General features: G+C 30.4%; 1 protein-coding gene across 15 annotated transcripts in view; it reads right to left on the bottom strand.

Annotated features, from left to right (window-relative positions):
* Positions 1-2246: 2246 nt before the first annotated feature.
* The window catches only part of LOC148611650 (rap guanine nucleotide exchange factor 1-like), a 67761-nt gene continuing 51797 nt past the window's right edge, over positions 2247-18210 (bottom strand). For all 15 annotated transcript variants that reach the window (XM_088592381.1, XM_088592380.1, XM_088592383.1 and 12 more), the window contains 9 exons: positions 16387-16558; positions 15342-15530; positions 14909-14993; positions 10951-11045; positions 10350-10428; positions 9564-9665; positions 8115-8212; positions 7448-7579; positions 2247-6623 (listed from right to left, as the gene is read on the bottom strand). In XM_088592381.1, the coding sequence (XP_088448507.1) occupies positions 6479-6623; positions 7448-7579; positions 8115-8212; positions 9564-9665; positions 10350-10428; positions 10951-11045; positions 14909-14993; positions 15342-15530; positions 16387-16558 (1097 nt within the window). In that variant the 3' untranslated portion in view covers positions 2247-6478. The remainder of the gene's footprint in view (positions 6624-7447; positions 7580-8114; positions 8213-9563; positions 9666-10349; positions 10429-10950; positions 11046-14908; positions 14994-15341; positions 15531-16386; positions 16559-18210) is intronic.

Here is an 18210-nt window from a genome sequence, read left to right as displayed (position 1 = left end):
ACCATAGACCTGTAATTAATTATTGGTCTCTGATCGGACCAAAAAAAAGTTTATTTTTTTTGGGCATTGCCCAACTTAGACCCTCTATAACTTGAAAATGGTCTGAAACTCATAAATGAAATCTGCTGATATATTTGTTTACCAGAATTAAATAAGGAACACACTAAAAAATCCATTCTATAAGAGAGTTCTTCTTGATGTCATCACTTACTGTATTGGGGTTTTGGCAAAAAATCCATTGAGTTGCATGGGGGCATCAACTTTTAATCATCATAACTTTTTCATTTTTTTTAAGATAATTGAAAAATTCTTTTGGTTCCCTACACTGCCGATAAAAGTCTTTTTCTCCATGGAATTTTTAAATAAATATTCAGTAATAAGACTATATAAACATAAAATTTTAAAAATAATTTTTTTGAAAATAGAGGTTTACATATAAATATCATTTCAAATTTATTTTTCAAGTAAAAGAGTTATAGATTCACATACAAAATAGGAATTATGTTAACTAAATGAAACATTTTACAGAACCAAAATTGGATATAAAATAACAAAGGTATTAAGTTTTGAAAATTGGGATTCGAATCCTGAATCCCCAATTGTTTATGAAGTTATCAGCCAAGCAATTTGACACTTTATGATATGCAAACAAGTTAATATGACATCACTAATGAGATCGACAAACTCTCCAATGTGGGTTTTAATAAAAACACCTATTTTTACCTTTTTATGCCCCTTTTTCTAAAAAAGTACAACTAAATTATCACATAGAAATGAAGTATCCCTAGATGATGACGACGATTGCGCCATATCATTCTACGTTAACAAATATTTTGCGGCCGTATAAAAAATAATAGAACATAGCATGCTCACATTAAGGTAGGAGTCAGTTTATGCAGATAAAGATAACCCTTGACTACCGACGAGAGGAATTACAATCAAATGATGCTTCATTAATAAGCTAAGTTCAAAGGGGTTTAACTCCCACACAATTTGAAGGATCAAAATTTCCTGGTAATATGCAAATGCATATCGTTTCTCAGTTTACTACATACCAAGTTTTGTGAAATTCTGTTCAGTAGTTAATGAGAATTTACAATGACAAGATCCTTCAAGAATCAAAATGCCCTAGTAATAGGTATAACTGCATATTGCCTTACAATATACCAAGTATAGTGAAATTCTATTCAGTATTTTGAGTGGATGGACTGATGGGAAAGTCAAAAACATTACACCCTATGCAGCATTGTTGTGTAGAGCATAATTGTTCATAAAACTCTCTATAGCCAAACAGAAGCTTCAGATTAAGTTATTAAGAATGGTGATTTTTAAATAACTAAGGGGGATTTTAACGTCCTTGACTACCCTGTCGGGTCTCGCACGGACGGATGATGATTTTTACGATTTCTTTTTATTTATACCCCCATTTTGATATGAGGTATATAGTGATAGGGGTGTCCCTACCATTTACCCAAGGGGATAGTCATTGCTTATCTTTTACTCCTTGAATGCATTAATTACTTATTCCCATAATGTACCTCCATTTCTATATTTGGATCCAAATCAATGTGAAGGTAAAATGTGCATGCTATCAAATGGTTCAGTGTGCATATCAAATTGGTTAGCATTGCTAACAGTTTTTTTTCTAGGTTAAGTTTGGATTGGGAATTTTCTGAAGTTTTTCAATCTGACCAGACACACCTGTAGATCTTGCTTTTTGTGGTTTCATTTCATTTATCTAGTTCTGTAAATAAATGCCTTACAACAGGCAAGCATTAGAAAAAAAATGACAATCACAACTACATTTTAATATCAAATACTGATTTCTGCATCATCCAATTTCTACACAAAACAAGAAAATTTCCAAGTGTAAAATTTGACTGTTACTTTGGCTTTCGACATTGAAAATTGAATTGGTTATACATTTTCCAAAGGAACTATAGACTGGTAGATGTACTCAGTATGGTTAAGATTCATTGAAGGATGTTGAAATTGAGTGTGTAAGAGGCAAAACCAAAAAAAAATCCCTCCTTCATAACTCCCCTTTTTGTTGAAAAATTTTGTGAATTTTTGTGCCTAGTTTAGCTAACTAAGAGGGTTTTTAATGTCCTTGACTACCCTGTCAAGTCTGGCATGGACGGGATGCCTAGCTTAGGTATAAACTGACCATTGTAACCTGGACCTCCCTCTAGAACCACTACTGGCAGTAATTATTTCTCACTTGAGACAGAAAACAAAGCCACCCATCAAGTATTTTAACATTTTAATCAGGCGTGTGATTATTATACATAATTTGTACATGAAGTAGCTAACACAACACATGTTCGTCACCAGTTTCATTAAATTTCTCCTTTTATCTGCTTTAGATCGTTCTTTGGTCAACCAAATGTCCTGACTACCAAACATTTCTTGTCAAATATAATCTCCGAAGTTTTATTCTACAAACTTACATTATTGTAGATTATTAGATTTCATTATTTTCTATCCTTACAAATTTTGAATATTTTAATTAAATTTAATAATTTTTTGAAATATTTAATAAAAAAAAAAATTCATGAACGATTTGATATCAAGAATTATGTGATAACGAACTCAACAATGAAAACACACTGGTCAAAGTGTCAAGTCAACTCTTAATAAATTAATGACTAAAATCTTACACTCATAAAAATCATATTTACAATGAAAGAGTCAAAACATAAACAGTCAAAATATAACAAGAAAAGGTACATTAGGACTGTTTGATGAATAACAAAAACGAAAAAAACATAATACAAAGACTGATGACTCACTGTCTTCATGATGCCTACATCTTTGTCATGTCAATATAAATGGATATTTCTCAAATTTTCTCAATAGGATTAATACACCTTTTAATTTGTCCTACATTTGTTCAGGATGAAGATGCAAAAACAACATACCAAATTTTAACTCAATGGAAAGTATTCATTTTATTTAATTTTTTTTCTGACCTGAAAATTTTGTAAAAAGTTTCAATAATAAAATTTCCACAACATTCTCTTTCTCCTTTCCTGTTCAAAATAACATAAATAAAAATAAATATCCAATAAATTTTGTAAAGAAATAAAGGTAAGATGGCAACAATAACCCTTGATACCCTAAGAAGCAAACACTGTAGATTAAATTATTTTCTCAAGTACCTGGTAGTTTTCATCTTTTTTCTGCCATGCTAAAAAATTAACTTGTAGAAATAAAAACTAAAATGGCCATATTTTTTTAAGCTTCAATCATGAAACACAGTGAATCACAAGTAAAAACAGAACAACCTTTAACCTCCTGACCTTTAATTAACTTGTGAGGTCAAAGGTTAATCAGTTAAAAGTAAAAATGGCACTTCTATAAATATATTGCAATTGATTAAGAACAAAATGATAGCAGTAAGAGTTTCCTGATAGGGCTAAATAAGTTTTACATGTCTTACAGATTGAAATAATGCAAGACACTGAATGGTTGTCTCTATGGCAACCAAATACTACCTTCAGGCTATTAAATGATGGTATCAATGAAAATGGTGTTCAATTTTTTTATTAATTTTTTTTTGTCACTAAATTTGAACATTTACACAATCTTGACAATGAAAAAAATATTTTGAAAGAATGAATTTATAGAAGCTATTCAGAATCAGTTAAATCATTCCTAAACAATTACTTTTTCAGAATAAAACTTGAGACTGTGAGAATATTGAAGACACAATGACCTAAAATAAATGCTGTAATGATGGACTAATGCCTGTTGAAATAATTTTTCTGGTTTGAGTTAACCTTTAGAATTTGACTATTGAAGACATAAAGCACGATAAACAACAAGACTACAACATGAATATTTTGGCCCCTAAATGTGTATTACAAATGTATAAGAAATCTTATTGCATGATAATCTAGTAATTGCATATATAACTACAAACTCCTATGGTCTTGTTCTGAAAGTACTGCATTACTTATCTAAAGGCTGAAAGCTGAATATTGATACCTTGATATATACATTTAGCTTTTTCTATTGACTATTTTGTTTACTAATAATTGTATGAATTATCTGCCAGAGAAATACTTTGTAAGCCATTTATGTACAATTCTATACTTAATTTCACTTAAAACATAGATGTAAAGATAATATATTAATTAAATAAGTATTTTTTTTTCATACTAGTAACTGACAAATTTAAAGTGAGAATATATCCAAAGATGTATTTATGGTGCTAACCAAGTTCAATTATGTTTTCAATTTCAAGGGAAAAGCTAGAACAAAAATAGTAAGGCACACCCATGGATTTCTGAAACACCTTTGTTGGCACACCTTCCAATTTTTCTGAAACACCTTTGTGGGCACACCTTCCAATATGAAATTAAAAAAAAGTTGATCAATCATCTTGTCACATAGATAGTGTGTAAATCTAGCAAACTTCAATTGATACATAAAATCCTAAGTAACAATGTAGGTGTCAATAATCTAGTGTTCCACAAAAGACCAGCTTTGTACTGAACTACTCACTCTATAAATATTAACACAAGCCTCACTTCTATAAATAGTAACAGGTAAAAATGGTTTAGTGTCAATAACAATCTTCAGTGTTCTTAAAAAAAAAAAAAAGTGCATGTTCAATAAGTGATTTTATTGCATATCTACATGTAAATTATTTACTTGCATTGTCTCTTATCCCAGCTTCCAAAACATCTCATAACTAATTCCCAGACATGGCAATCACGGAAAAAATGTCAACAAGTTATCTATTTTAACTGTTTCTCAGCTGGAAATGTCAGCTGAAAAATTTACTTAAATATGAGGTGATTCATAACACATGCCTAGGTGATGAAAAACTTCAGAGAAATATTCAGGATTATAAAAAAATCTAGTGAGGATGACCTGCCAAGACAAAGTCACTTGACAAGTCTTACTGTTGTGAAATGTTTAGTTAAAATATAGTACTTAATTGCTATATCATATGTATTTCAAGTTCATGTGCAGTGAAACAAGGCTTTTTAGAGATTTAATCATAATCATATACAATGCCTATAAAGTATTGAAGAAAGATCTTAATTATTTTAAAAATGTAAAATTATCAATAGGAAAAGGGATCTATTAACAGTTGTATCTTACTATGCTGAAGAATTACTTTGTGATGTTTTTGAATCTGTTTTTGTGCATAATTAAGACTTCATCATTGACTGCATAAAAATAGCACTTCCTGATGCAAGCTTAAAAGCTCTCACAACATAAAGTCTCTTCCATTTAAACAAACTGTCTCTCTACCTAGTATTTACAATGTAACGACACAAGCATTTGTAAGAATCAGGCCATTCATAAGAAAATAAATTTATAACATGATTGTCAAATTCCTCAGATCTGACACAATATAATATCAAACAAAATGGTCTTCAGTTTCTGTTCTTTTATAAAAAATTGTCTGCCCTTGACTTAATTCTACATTTGTAAATATTAATACACATAACTACCATGCACTTTTTTATTCCTGACAATATGATTATTTTATCTTGTCAACATAAACATGAACTAGAGAAAACATATGACAAACGTAAAGATCCGGAAACTTAATTATACTTAGAAAACCTAAGCCAGCATAGTTAATAGTGTCAATGCAAACGTTTTGTTCAACTTTCCATATATTTAAGTTAAATTACAGTAAGGAGTTCAAAAAGCCATGTGCTGGTGGTTATGTGAGTAACAATTTGATAGAGGTAGAGAAAAAAAGAGTTTAATGTGCAGAAAAATGTACAGTTGTAGCAAAAAGTGTGTAAATGATGAACTAGATCCTAATTTGACAATATATTCCTGTAACAACACGAAATGAGCTATCTTCTAGCACTGTCATACACTTAAGCACCCTGTTCTCACAGAACTACATAACCCATACAATGAAAGTGTAATTTGAACCACTAAAAACTTCCCAGACCCGCTGGAAATAAGTCTTCAATAAATATATCAAGCTATATATACAGGCATTCATACAGTGTGTTTATATACACACACAAAACTTCATTTGTCACACTGAATGGTAAAGAAAGCAATTGTCAAAACATTTTTTACCTTAAAAAATGTCAGCACATGTACAATGTTTAATTTTCATTTTTTTTTTAAAATAATTACTGAGTTGATCTTATTGCTTAAAATGTGTTACAGATATAAACTGTATCTGGCATTATGTTCGTTTTGCCATATCAGTTTTTTGTAAAATCTACAAATATGTAGAGAAAAAAACATAACGTGAGTCAAAAGAATTGAAATAAAACAACTTGGGCATTATTGTTCTAGTATCACAAAGGTTGCAAATCACATTTACGTTCTTTGTCTTAACAGCTCTTCTGAAGCATGTTGACAACAGCACCATCTGAAGCTCATAATTGACCATGATCATTTATGTCTATGACCCTGTATTGTAGGTCACATGGTTTGAGACCTTAGGTTATTTATTGACCTAGAATTTGACGCTATCTTCATGGATTCAAGATTCTGGTCTTTCAATTCTCGTTCTTACTCCTCTGGGTTTTATTTTTTCAGAGATTTGCCATAAACTTTCTTCAGACAGACATTCCTCAAAGTTATTGAACACAGACAGGATTCTTTCACTCTTCTTGATTTCATATTTACTGAAAAAGAACAAATGTCATCATTAAAGAACAATTCAATACCACACTAAAAATACTGCGAGCAAAGCTAGCTAGATGATACCCCACTCTCCTCCTCAGAAACAATATTAGAAACCCCAAAAGTCATTCAGATGAAAACAAAAAACAAAAAAAAACCAAATAGGTGTACATTGGTATCATGTGATTAAAAATATGTGAAAGTTTCATCAATCATCAATTTCAGAACAGAAGAATAAAATTAACTTCCGTATGTTAATACATGAGAACACAATCTTATACTCCCCCCCCCCACCCCCAAACCATTTTTTTTGCCCAATCCAATCAAGAAGTATTTCAATAATCAAGGTATTTTCTTAATTTCTTTCACTACATATCTAACTATAACTTAATGACTGCATGTATAACTAAGAGGACAGGCAGCCTCTTCAGAAAGTACATATCACCATTAATCAAACCCCTTCCCTAAGTAATAACCTTTTGACCTCCAAATTGATTTGGATCAAATGTAAAATATTTAGGAGGCACACACTGGGAATATATAATATATATATTCTGGAAAAGTTTCACTGAATTACATTCAGTGATATAGGATGAGTAAAGAATAAGAGATGGGTACCTCTCTGGGTAACAGAAGAACAGATGGAAAGAAGGATATCCCACACTATAAGTGGGGGAAATAAATATATAAATCAATTTGAGGTGTGAGATGGAAGATTTGTATCAATAAAGTACAGGTGACAGATGAATCCAGAACTCCTTCTCACTGCAATAGTAGACAAAAATCCCTTAAATCATAGGATGGGCATATAAAATGAGTTACTTACCATTTTTTGAACCTCCTCATGCTATCTAGTATATGAAATTGTTGCCACCTTTTAGCAAAGTTGATGTTACCATCAGGCAAGAAATCTTGGTTACCGATATTGATAAAAGTTAAATCTTGTAAAATCAAACCACTGAAATATTAAAAGTAGATAAGCATTAATCACATAAATCAATCATAAAACAAGAGGAGATAAAGAATTATAAAAGAGCAATGGTCTGTGGCCCTTTTCACAAAAAATCGTAAGAGTAAAATTAGTCGTAAGTTATGACGTCACAACATTTTTATTCACTATGATGTCATAACTTACAACTAATTTTACACTTATGATTTTTTGTGAAAAGGACCATTGTTCTCAAAATGATTCAGCAGAACTAAATAACAGACATTTTTTCTGTTAATGATAATTTCAAAAACCTTTCATCAATCTTTTTACAATTGACGAAAAAAATAGTACCTGCAAGGCAATGAAACACTAATCATTTTTTTTTAAATCAGAGAAAACTGACACCCACAAATATATTCACTCCACAGGGTCCATGAAATTAATCACTATCTTACTACTTGTGCAAGTGGGTGAAAAAGCAACATATGTCAACAATGTATTACAAAACTCTGATAAATAAAATTAATAAAAACAATTTATGACATAGACATTTAATACTTACATGTAAGGTATGCATGGTGGTTCTGTCTCAGCTAAAGCTTGTCTATATGCCCTAAATGATCCTGAACTGTCTATTAACTGACAAAATTCTTTTAATGCCTGAAAAATATGAACTACCATTACCAATTAATAGAACCAACATCAAACAACATCAAGCAATAGATGTAATAGCAGACTGATGTATCTGACTCAATCTAATTTAACAATGGTTTCAAAAAGCCAAAAACAATTGGCATTCAGATTGGCTGACTTCTATTCAGAGATGGTATTTCAGAAAAAAAACTTCAGTTTTGCTTTCAATTGTATCAAAAACAATGAAAATAAATTTATCATTTAAATTACAAGTTGTTTAAATGTTTTTTATTCCAAATATCTTCCTTTTCTTTGTGTCCACACAGACACAACAAATCTATACACAAACATTGCCTGTTATTGTTAGAATCAGATGTTGTTTACAACTGAAATGTGAGACAGAGAAATTTCTACTTTACAATTTGTCATGATCTGTCAATTAAGTGCCACGGCATAGCACAGTAAGCAAGAGGGAAGCATTGGTCAGACTAATACATTGCCTCTATTCAAATGGGTAGATCAAATGTCAACAAATCTCCTTAGGTAAATAATGAGTCTGGTCTTTAATAGAATAACTTATTAAGTGTGAGTGTTTGTAAGAATCAGGCAAAATGGGAAAAATCAGAAACATGCAAGTCAAAAACCCACCAATCTAACTGTAATATCACTCAATGATACTTTCTCTATTTGAAATAACACTATTTAATCTCTGCATCACTGGCTTTACTCAGAAATTTTTCAATAGGATCTTAGAAAAATGAGGTTTTTGACAGAGTTATCTGCCCTTGAAATGTTCATTTTCAGCACATTTCAATGAAATTGTAACTAAATGGTCCAGCATGATATCTAAAATCTTGTCTGTTTTCCTTGAATCTGATGGTGGAAATAGTCAAATTACACTTTGAAAATGATGGGTTTTATCATATTATGTATAACGTAATGCTTGATTCTTACAGGGACTGACACTTAATGATCTTAACAAATGTACAACAAAACCTATCTAAAGCTTGAATAATCAGAAAACCAGACTAAAACAAATTCTTTTCAAAGACCGTTTACATAAATTTAAATATAATTAGAACCTTGGCAACTGAAAACCTGTCTAGACCCAAAAGATTTTGAATTTTAAGGTGGTAGATGTAGAGTAAGGCACACATTTCTTAAAAATCATTAGAACGTTAGTATTCAGTATTTGATATCAATCTCATGTAAGCATCAAAGAACCTGGATTAATTTCATTCTGTTTCAAAAGAAAGCTTGATATGTTTTGGTGACAATGAATATGATACAAACATATCACTGATTTCAAGAGTTATGTCCCTTACCCTAGGTCTACCTCCTTAAAGGGTTTGACAGATTACACTGTATATAACTATACCTCTAGGTTTGGTCTTGGCCATTCTAATCTTCTGATAGGAGCGGAATCTACTGCTGATAAAATGGCTAAGTAGGAGTTGAAGTTATTTAACTTTCTCAGATGCTGAAAATAAAATGAGTCTTATATTAAAAAAAAAAACCACACATTCATGATACCACCTTTAAAAATTTTATTGATAATTTGCTAAGCTTTGTAATTAAAAACATTTAATTGAAGAAAATATAACACTAATCATTCAGTTGTAATTTCTTTTAACAACATTCAAAATGTATTATACATTGTTTAACATTTTTCTTTGTTCACAACATATTTTCTTGTAAAAATGTTTACCAGAATAGAGCATTCAAACAAATGTTTTGTCTTCCAAATTTGTACTTTGCAATGAAAGCTTTCAGAACTGTAATTCTTGCAACCTCATATATGCATTTCTCAATAAATGCTCAAACAATTCAGCATGATAGCACCATAAGTCTGTTAATTTGGATTTTTGATAAAAAAAAATCTAATACTTAAGAACAGCTCTGCCTAAAAATCAGGCAGAGGCTTATAATGGGTGATTCATGTATTTCTTTATTCCAAATATTTTTTATTGGGAATCCTTCAATAAGATCCATAAAAAACTGTATTAGGAAATGTAAGTGCATGAAACGTTAACTTGATATATTAAAACTTAAAATTTGGTTAAGACACAATGAATTCAGAATTACAGTTATTTTTGTTGTATGTAAAATTTATTTCAAATTTGACCAGAGATGTTACAAAGATTGGTTTGTGTTGAAAACTCACCCTCATTATTTTAATGAACTTCATTAAATATTTCTCTCTATCTTTCGCTTCCTCCTGGGTTAAAATTCTGGTCCTTACCCTGAAACATTAAATTGGTCATAAAAAATTATGAACACTTTACCTTACCATTTGGAATGAGTTCATGTCAAGACAGAACAGTGAAAAACAAGGAAAATCAGTGTCCATGAAAATAGACCTTCCTCATTATTATGACATTATCTCTTACTTTCAATTTTTCACTGTCAATGACTTTGTGTAATTTGATTGTTTCGAAACTCCTCAGGTAACGTTTTTGTGGTTTTAAACCTTTTCAACCTTTGAAAAAAAAACAAAAAAACATTTCAGCCATAGACCTTCCTCATTTCTTTTCTACATCTTTGCCAGTTGATGTTTCTTCAGTTTGTTTACTTAATGTAAAAAAATCATAATATGCACAATGCTAGGGCAGCAACTCATAAATTCAACCTTGCCCTTAAATCTATTACAAGAAAAAAAACATCAAAATTTGATAAGTAAGTTTTTGTGTTGTAGCTCATAATTATTCATCATATTTCTACATGCTTTCACATATAAACCTACTGTGAATGTCATTTTAACTTACCAGTAAGACATTTTATTGAAATGTTCAGTAAATGTGGTAAGATTGGGACTCTTCTCCTCCGATTGTTCTTTAGCCCACAATAATACTTCTGGTATCTGTAGAAAAATTAATTCTAAATTAAAGAACCTTAGTGAGCACGCTCACATACCCCACACATCCCAATGTTGGATACTCAAGTAAATTTGTTTGTAAGAGAAATACATGTAGAAGGACCCCGATAAAAGAAGGAATAAGAGTGTTTAAGGCTTTAGACCTTTGTTACTAAATTCTGTTATTCAGAATGGTAGTTTCAAACTCCAGACTGTGATTTCTTTGAGTTTTAGTTAATCCAAAGTAAATATCATCTTAGTGGAACAAAACGTACACTTGACCTGTAACTTATCATGGTGAACTTATATACCAAAAATCATGTCATAATCTGCAAGAATTTAGAAAAAATAGTCAGAAAAATGGTTATTTCTATGAATTTAGCTAAGTTCAAGGCCTGTAATTTTGATAAAAATCATCAGTGCAGAACCAACTTCAAACCTGTCCTGTAACTTATCATGGTGAACTTACATACCAAAAATTGTGTCAACATCTGCAAGTGTTCAGAAAAAAATTCTGAAAAAACTGTTATTTCTGTGAATTTTGCTAAGTTCAAGGCCCGTAATTTCGATAAAAATCATCAGAGTGGAATGAAACTAAACTTGACCTGTAACTTGTCAAGGTGAACTGATATAACAAAAATCTTGTCAATATCTGCAAGCGTTTAAAAAAAAGTTCAGAAAACTTTTTTTTTCTGTGACTTTTGCTAAGTTCAAGGCCCCTAATTTTGGTAAAAATCATCAAAGCGGAACAAAAGTTAAACTTGACCTGAACTTAAACTTATACCAAAAATTATGTCAATATCTGCAAGTGTTTAGGTCAAATACATTATACCCTTCGTTGCGTGGGGTGTAATTAAAATAATGCTAAAATCAACTCTTTTATCAGGGTCTTAGTTACTGAATATAGGCTTCTAAGACAGGGATGTTGACAAACTGAATAACTCAACAGCATTACAAACGGCATTTCACTTCTAATCAAACTTATTTTATAGACTATATAATCTTTTATACTAATAAACTTAATCATTCAGTAAATCCTGAAATTCAGTTGTAGACAATAAGGTTTCTTGTATTAAATTTAGATACAAAATAAGCTATAGATTGGGTGATCTGAGACTCAACCTGCCCATCTCGGAACTAAAAATGTAACTAAAACATAAGAAATTATTGTGAAGTTTTTATTATTGCAAGAAATGCATCTGACTAATTTTTTTATGTTTCAATGTTTCAATGCTTATTGAAAAGGAAAACTAAGGCGCAATTAAGGGCAACAAGAGCGATTTTACATACAGAAAAATATACATTTAGTACATAACAAATTTCCAATATACATAATTAACATTGGTTCGTTAATACTCATGACTTATTGTTTGGATTTTACAGAGTGAAATGAGTATAGACCTCACTATAATACATGGGAGATTAACTGAATTAGAAAATGATAAAAAAATGTCCTTTGTAGACAGTATTTCCACACAGGCAGAAATTTAAGCCATATGTATGAAATTAGGACTAGTGAAGTGCAACTTTTATAAATGGATTATTATTTTCATGTAGATTAGTTCATTAGATGCTCAACCGGTCTGAAGAAAACAGACAGGTGAGTCAAGACAGCTACATTACAAAATTTTTATCAATCCCTACAATTTGTTTGGATAAGGGTAATTAGTATAATATGAAGGTATCCAAAATCTAAGTAAAAATGTATTAGTACAAAAATCAAAATAATAAAGTTGACTGCCAATACCAAAGCCACAAAGTTTACATATACACTCATGTTCAGGAATTTTGTTCCATCTCCTTGTCTCAGTTGGTACTTAAATATTACGTGTTTTTAACTTGGATATGTAGAATCTATATAAGCAGTGTCAAATATGACTCAAAACAAAATTCAGTTTTAAACTTTAAATAAAATTTTCCTCTTGAGGAATTGTACATATCCGAAAACCATTTTAGACAAAATTGATCCTGAAGATGCTGTTTAACAGAAAGTTTCATATAATCTTAATTAAAATTTTTATCATTTAAACAAACTTCAGAAATAACAAATCAAAAATTGATTTCATAAAAGTCATCCATTTCAATGAATGATTGCCATTTTCATGGAGATTATATAATAGCTGGAAATTTTTCCAGATAACTTTTCTGTGTTCAATAATAGCTTATACCAGAAAGAAACCATGCATACTTTTATACTGATGTCCTGTGGATATAAACCTAATTCTCCATAAACCACAATATTAAGTGTTCAAGAGCAAACATAAAGTAGTTTTTTACAGAACTGCAACTGAATCTTATTAGACAAGTTTTTTTCATATCCCCAAATTTCTGAAGAATATGTCAGAATAGATGTGACTAAAGAGTCAAATAATTTTAATTGCAGATCTATCGGAATTTGTAAAATTTGAATCTCCTGGCTTAAGGGCTTGGTAAAGAAGTTTATTCCTTGCTTTACAGCATCAACCATTAAACAACAGACCTAGATATATATATGTGAATTACATATAGAAACATTTTCATTAAAAAGTTTTAATTGTGCATCTATTACAAAATATCACCATCTTTGTTTTACTTAAATAAACACTCGATCTCCACAGTTTTTTGACAGTATTCAAAAGCCTATAATGTTCCCTCCAATTTTCTACTGTACCAGCAAAAATGACAGTATTATGAGCATATATTAGAATCATCATTTTTAAGTATACACCAATCTTATCTATGGAAAATCTATCTAAATATCTAAACTACAAACAGAGTTTTCAGTACAATATTCCTCTAGATCAGTTTAAAAATAAATAGCAAGTAGAAAGGGAGATAATTTTTTTCTCCCTATCAACTACCAACTTCAAAAAAGAATTAACCTGTTTTCATTCCCCAAATTGAACACATGACTTGATATATTATACATATTATAGATCAATCTGAATAGTTTTTAATCAATACCCAATTTAATAACTTTTTGATACATTCCCATGTGACAAACTGTGTCAAAAGCCTTCCGGAGGTCTATAAATTCACAAAATTATTTTCTGCCCGACGATAAGTATAATGAAATTAGGGAATGTAGTATAAAAATATTGTCCTGAACAGAATTACCTCTCTGAAAAACACCCTGGGAATTAGAAACAAGTCCCATTTCATAAAAAAAGTTGTGTTCAATATAGAGGTAAAAACTTTACCAACATTAAAAGTAGGACAAATAGCTCTACAAATATCCAAAACATTTTGATCACCTTTTTTTATAAACAGGTTTGATTTTCCTTAAGCTAGACATCTGGGAATGTACCACTATCAAATACAATTTAAACAATTTAAGATATATAGGCATAATAAAATTAATTGTACTCTTAATATACTCATTGACAATACCATCTTCAGCAGATGCCTTACAATTGTTCAAACCCTTAACAGCTTTTAAAACTTTGTCTTCAATTAAATCATAGTCTAATATATTAACAGAATTAGGATGTAAGATCTAAAAATCTAAATCTTGCATCTTTTTTATTAAGTCGATTTAAAATTTTCCATAATTCCTTTGGGTTTGTTTTGGTTGTTTGTCTCAGACTATTTTCCATTATATGTTGATAGTTTTCGTAGCTTATATTCATCAGTTGTTTATATTCCCTACTTGCCTATTTAATACAAAACATCAATGGAATAAAAAAGATCCCAATACTTCTTATACTTACCCTATGATTGCATTAAAAATAATGACATATGCTCTTAGTTAATCCAATTCAAGTCTTCAGTGTGTTTTCTTTCAATAGCTTTATGCTATGTTGTTATTTGTATTATTATTTTTGATACTGTCCATTGGGTGGCTTCTTTCAATATCAAAATCCCTTTCTTAGTTCCATGTAATGACATACCTCAATTTTCTGGAAAAGTTCAGCGTCTACCAAGGTCATCTGTTCTGCAATGTCATGTGATTTGGTGTGTAACATATCTGATGGGCTAAAAAAAAAAAAAAACAAAAACCAAAAGACATATTTAATGAGTTGCCATTGATCAGCAGTTAGTTGGCATACCAGTATAATTAAATACATGTACTAGTATTGACTTATGAAGAACAAATTTCCTTTTTTAGAAAACTTTTATGAGGGATAGAAAAAAAAATTGAATACAGTTGCTGTTTATATTATCTTAGTTTCAATAATATGGCACAAATTAGATATTGATCATAAGACACATTTGTAATCAAAATTAATATTTTAAACATGAAACAATTGGTTAATCATTTAAGTCAAACAAATAAAATACAGATATCTATAATAGGACTTGATTTACATGGGTAGAGCATACCTGGTTCGTAGTGAAATAGAAGATGTGATGGTCATGGCGGGGAAGATGTCACATGGTGTTTGCTTTCCTTCACATTTCTCAATAATCTTCTTACGTAAAATCTTGGCCAACATTAAATCACCCTGACAGAGTAATTCAAACACTAAATCCATGATTTTTCTGGTTGTACTATCTGCTAACTCATTGAACCTGTAAGTGAAAGTTGGTGATTTAAAATGTTTTGTATTAATTCAGTATGTGAATAAGACTGTTACACACAGCAACATGAACACTTCAACAGAAGGTCTCCCCAAACATTTGTCAAATAAAAATAAGGGTGTAAAAACTACAAAATCTCAACAGAAATCTGATGGCTACCAGTCATAGGATGTTGAGTCTACAAAGTAACTATACAAAACAGACTGCAACAACCATTACTAAATTCCTGTGTTATGTTACAGTAACTACCAAATATTTTTTGAATGCACAAGTCTGTGAAGCCTACATAGCAACAAATATTGTTACCTACAAGAGGTTACTAAAGTTATGTAATTAGAACTTTTAAGATGTGTTTTACAATTTAAATAACCATTTTACTTGAAGTAGCAAACCAAGGAAGAACCAATTATTCACAGGCAACTAATTTTGTGTGGTTTCCATAAAATAACATTCAAATTTCCATTGAAAAGTGCTGTACCACTTTAAAACATGATAACAAAAATCTATGGAGCAATAAAATATTGACATATGACAAAGACTCATACCAAAAACTATAACCATCTTTACAGTAATCTCTATTGACTTTTTCATTATAAAACTAAAGATCCTAACCTAACATTTGGACAAACAAAATCACTCAGAGCTGTTCCATTAAAAGGTATGAGGTACCTGGGGGAAGGCACTTTTTCACCAGAGGATTCACCCATGATAATTCTATTGGTGTTTTGAATTGAACTCTTTATTTTGTCGAGAGACTTTAACACCCCCTGTCCCGTATACAAAGAATAAAAGTGCATTCTGCTGTTCTTCGTAAGTTTTACTGGAACAGCCCTCAGTAATATCTTACCTTAACTCATCAATAATCCTGATCAAGAGAGCAAATCCATTACCAGCTACTTTTTTCTTCTTATCCTGAGCATGGTGGAATTTCTGGAATCTATATAACAATTTGTCTACCAGCTCCATTGGTTCAATAAATGTCCTATATGTGGTTAGGAAGGCCTCTTGAAACAGGAACTCTGAAAGTGCAAATTCAAAGTCTAGCTCCTAATAGTTAACTTTCTACAAAATGTAAATATTATAGTTAAAGAAAAGACATGTCATGATATTGCAGTTTAGCAGTCAACCACACTACCCATTTTCTGTTTCAGTATAATTATTCACTGGGTACCAATTTTCCATACTGTGTCAAGTCTGTAAAGACACTTATTCATTTTGTCATTGAGGTTTTAGGTTAAAAAAAACCACAGAATAGAAACTTAAAAAATTCACAAAACAAAATAAATTTCACAAAACCATGAAACTGATACCCATGAATTACTAGTAGTGTACATCCACACTGTCAAAATTAAAAAGCTAAGCTTGAGTTCTAAAGACTTCTAGCAGCCCAAGGCTAAGCTTGAATACGGTGGACTTGTATCAGCCCAAGGCTTGAATTCTGTCGACATTTATCAGCCAAAGGCTATTTCTTTAGACTGTTGGTTATAATTTTAGTACACAATATCATTAACAATTATTAATAGATTTATCCCGAAATATTCTAAAATAATGTTAAAAAGCAATGTTGCAACTCACTGAGCTGTTATAAAATTATATTTTGTCATGATCCAAATACAGAAAAAAAAATCTGAATTCAATGAAAAATATTGATATGATACACTGCATAAGTACTGTTCTTCATGGGGTATGCTCTAGGTTAATTAAATTTGAAATTAGTGGATTACCTTTACTGTCTGTCATATTAATGGAAAAACATAAATTTTAAGAACTAAGTTGTAATGATTAAATGGTGTTTAAAAAACTTCTACAATTGGTTCCCAACAAATAATATAACTTTAACAGCAGGATGTGGATTTTCCAAGGTATTTTAAGTACCGGTACCAGTCTTTATAAAAATCAGACAGGAGGTTATTCTTGCAAGTCAAAAACCTACTGAATTTATATAAATTTTAATTCACAAAGCTAGGTTGTCATTTAGTTGTTGCACTTTCAAATAACAAATATTTAGATTCTGTATGAAATTAACACTTTGCAAAATTTATCGTTCTTGATTTGCTTTGTTTTGGTTGATTTTAGTAGGCAATGAACAATGGTTTTCTCAAAAATACAGATCTGGATACAGAAAGGATTATCATTATGTAAAAATATAGCATATGTAGATCAAAGAAGCATTGCCTGTTAGGTGTTTTATTCTACACTATGAATCACATCTACCATATGAGGTGTCAGAATCTTATATGGACTGGTACTTAATTTAAATTGAGAACATTTTCAGCTGCATTTTTTTAAGATTATGGTGTTGTTTCTTTTTACACAGTAAATAAAAACAAACATATGGACCTTAAACCACCAAGAAAAAAAAATAAAAAAAACATACCTGCATATAAAAAGAAAACCACTTTAATACAATAAAAGGTCATGAAATAAAAAAAAAAAGGTAAAAAATGGTTTAATAGGTATGGTACTTTCACAGCAAAATAAAGAATTCTAACTACTCATGCATATTCATTATATACCAGAAACCTTAACTATACACTGGATATATATCATGCTCATACAAGAGAGAGCCTGTAAAGAAAATGCAAATATAATTTCCAAATTTTAGCTATACTAATCAACATTGAACATGCTGTTTTGTGAGTTTTATCAGAAAACTTGATACACAAGAAAT

The sequence above is a fragment of the Perna viridis genome, chromosome 7 (assembly GCF_037379345.1).
Source record: "Perna viridis isolate PV_CMFRI_1.1 ecotype Kerala chromosome 7, ASM3737934v1, whole genome shotgun sequence".
Classification (NCBI taxonomy): Eukaryota; Metazoa; Mollusca; class Bivalvia; order Mytilida; family Mytilidae; genus Perna; species Perna viridis.
This window is presented reverse-complemented; position numbering and strand designations above follow the sequence as displayed.